This window comes from Cyprinodon variegatus, unplaced genomic scaffold (assembly GCF_000732505.1).
Source record: "Cyprinodon variegatus isolate N-32 unplaced genomic scaffold, C_variegatus-1.0 Scaffold1364, whole genome shotgun sequence".
Lineage (NCBI taxonomy): Eukaryota > Metazoa > Chordata > Actinopteri > Cyprinodontiformes > Cyprinodontidae > Cyprinodon > Cyprinodon variegatus.
The window spans coordinates 120,370-122,462 of NW_015151817.1; the positions used below are offsets into that span (position 1 = coordinate 120,370).

Sequence of the window (2,093 nt, forward strand, 5' to 3'; positions counted from 1 at the left end):
AAATTTTCTTCAACGGAGAGTCTCCAGACTGATCTGTGAGTGAAACTTTGAAAGCTCGCGAGATCAGGATGGTCTCACCAGGCTAAAGAGTCCAGAGATGATCCTGAATCTTCTTCTGTTTGTACCGACACTCCGAACGTCACATTCTAGACTCGTACTGACGGACCGGGAAGCAATCCTCTCCTCTCAGGACTCAGATTTTGTTTTTTCTCCATCTGCTAATGGGAACCTAATCTGAAAGCTGATCGCTCTGACCTTTGATGTATTTCTCTATCATGTTTTCTGGACTGACAGAGGAAGTATCTTCAGCAGGAAAGTTGGATGATGATCTTCGTTAAAGGAAAAGTCCGCTCATATCCAGACTTTAAACTTCCGAAAGTTCTTTAATTATGAAATGATTCCATCCTGTTCAATAAATAATCAGTGTTTTTAATTCAGAGTAATTTTCATTGCCTGTAATGCAAGGGGCATAGAATGCCATTGCAATATGGGTGTCAAAATGTCCGGCTTGATCTCCGCGTGGGTGTTATTACTTAAGTGATTGGAGTTACCATGGTGACGTAATTCGCCAAAAACCTTGCATAAAAATCCCGTAGGAATAAATGGGGAGAGGGGAGAAAGAAAACATAAAAATCCACTATTTTTGACCCTTTGCTGTGTGGTCATACATTCACCTAGAAACACCGTTTGAAGCTCAGTTTGTAGATAAATCCTTCATCTTTCAAAAACTGAAGACGGTATGTTAATAACTGCTACAGTTTTTAAAAAATCAGCCTTAAAGCACCACAAAATCTAACCAAAATCCAGCTACTCAGAGTAGGTGGTTTATCAGAATGTGAGGCAGCCATTTTTTTAAAAGGATCAAAAGTTTTGAAGTAGCGGTCACGGCCGCATATTTATCTTTAGAGTCACTATTTTTGGTCATTTTGTAGACTGAAGTCTCTGCTTTCATACAATGTCTTTGGAATTATCGTAGGATTTATTCTTTTCCTCAAAACGCCTCCAGGCCGACCGAAAGTTCAGGAAATTTTGACAGTTTTTCCATTGATTTTCGACAAGAGGGAAGAAAAACGAATGTGAATACGCGTTTTTACACCTTCATAAATATTGTTATTAATGACATACATGCACCAATCAATGGCTGACGCTCACAGTACAACAATCTTTTGAATACCTTCTACGGTTTTCGCTTAGCAGGGCTTTTTCGGCATCTGAAATCTCATAGTTGCCATGTTGGCATCACCTGATTCGCTGCTAAAGTGAAGGTTCCTGCTGATAAAGGTGGTCCTGTACTCTACCTGAAAGGTGACTTCTTCACCGGCGCTCTGCACGGTGACGTCGGCCTGGCCTTCGCTTTCCCTGGATGTGGAAACGCTCAGAACGCTGCTGGGCGCTGCCTGACGGCGGCCGTCTGACAGCTCGAAGCGCTGCATGGAGAGTAAACGATGCGTGTTTAGGACTCATTCTCCTGGGAAATGAAACGCAGCCCTTTCAATCCTTACACTCAGCACGCTCTCCACAGCCGTGTGTCCATCTTTTCCCAGGATGCTCTTGTAGGGATAAAGTCTCTGGACAAGCTGCTGAGAGGACAGCATGGGGAACGTGTTCTGCAGCAGAAGGAAATAATACTAAACATTAGGAATGGGTTTTATATGAAAACAGAGCGAGGAATGAACTCCCAGTCTGACCAGAACATGGAGCGCAGCAGGCAGGTTATCCACTGGGAAATCAGGAAGGCCCAGACCGGAAGATTCCTGGGAGCACAGGGTCGTAGCGAGGGACAGGAGCTGGGAAACCCTGAGGAGCAGAGCACAGCTCCTAATGAGAGGCTGAAGTTAAGCCCACCGAGGGTCAGCGCTGCTCCAAGGTTACCTTTCAGCAGCAACGTTTGGCCCCGCTGAGTACAGCAGCTCCAGCTGGTCCTGCAGATAGAAACACCACAACCTTTGACCTCCATGAAGACCCAGATCGGACATTAAAAGCTCCGCCTCCATCCCACATGCTAACAGGAGGAGGCAGTTTAACATCACTGTGACTGATAGGTGACCTAAACCCCAGCAGCTCCAACTGGTTCAAACTGGTTTAGGGAGGGG

The 2,093-nt window shown here is 45.2% G+C and overlaps 1 protein-coding gene across 1 annotated transcript in view; it reads right to left on the reverse strand.

Moving 5' to 3' along the window:
- Nucleotides 1-2,093, reverse strand: part of vwa8 (von Willebrand factor A domain containing 8) — a 107,069-nt gene that overhangs the window by 90,666 nt on the left and 14,310 nt on the right. Inside the window, exons 7-10 of the mRNA XM_015402540.1 lie at nt 1,873-1,922; nt 1,689-1,797; nt 1,503-1,607; nt 1,299-1,427 (exon numbers count right to left, since the gene is read on the reverse strand). Coding sequence (XP_015258026.1) covers nt 1,299-1,427; nt 1,503-1,607; nt 1,689-1,797; nt 1,873-1,922 — 393 coding nt within the window. The remainder of the gene's footprint in view (nt 1-1,298; nt 1,428-1,502; nt 1,608-1,688; nt 1,798-1,872; nt 1,923-2,093) is intronic.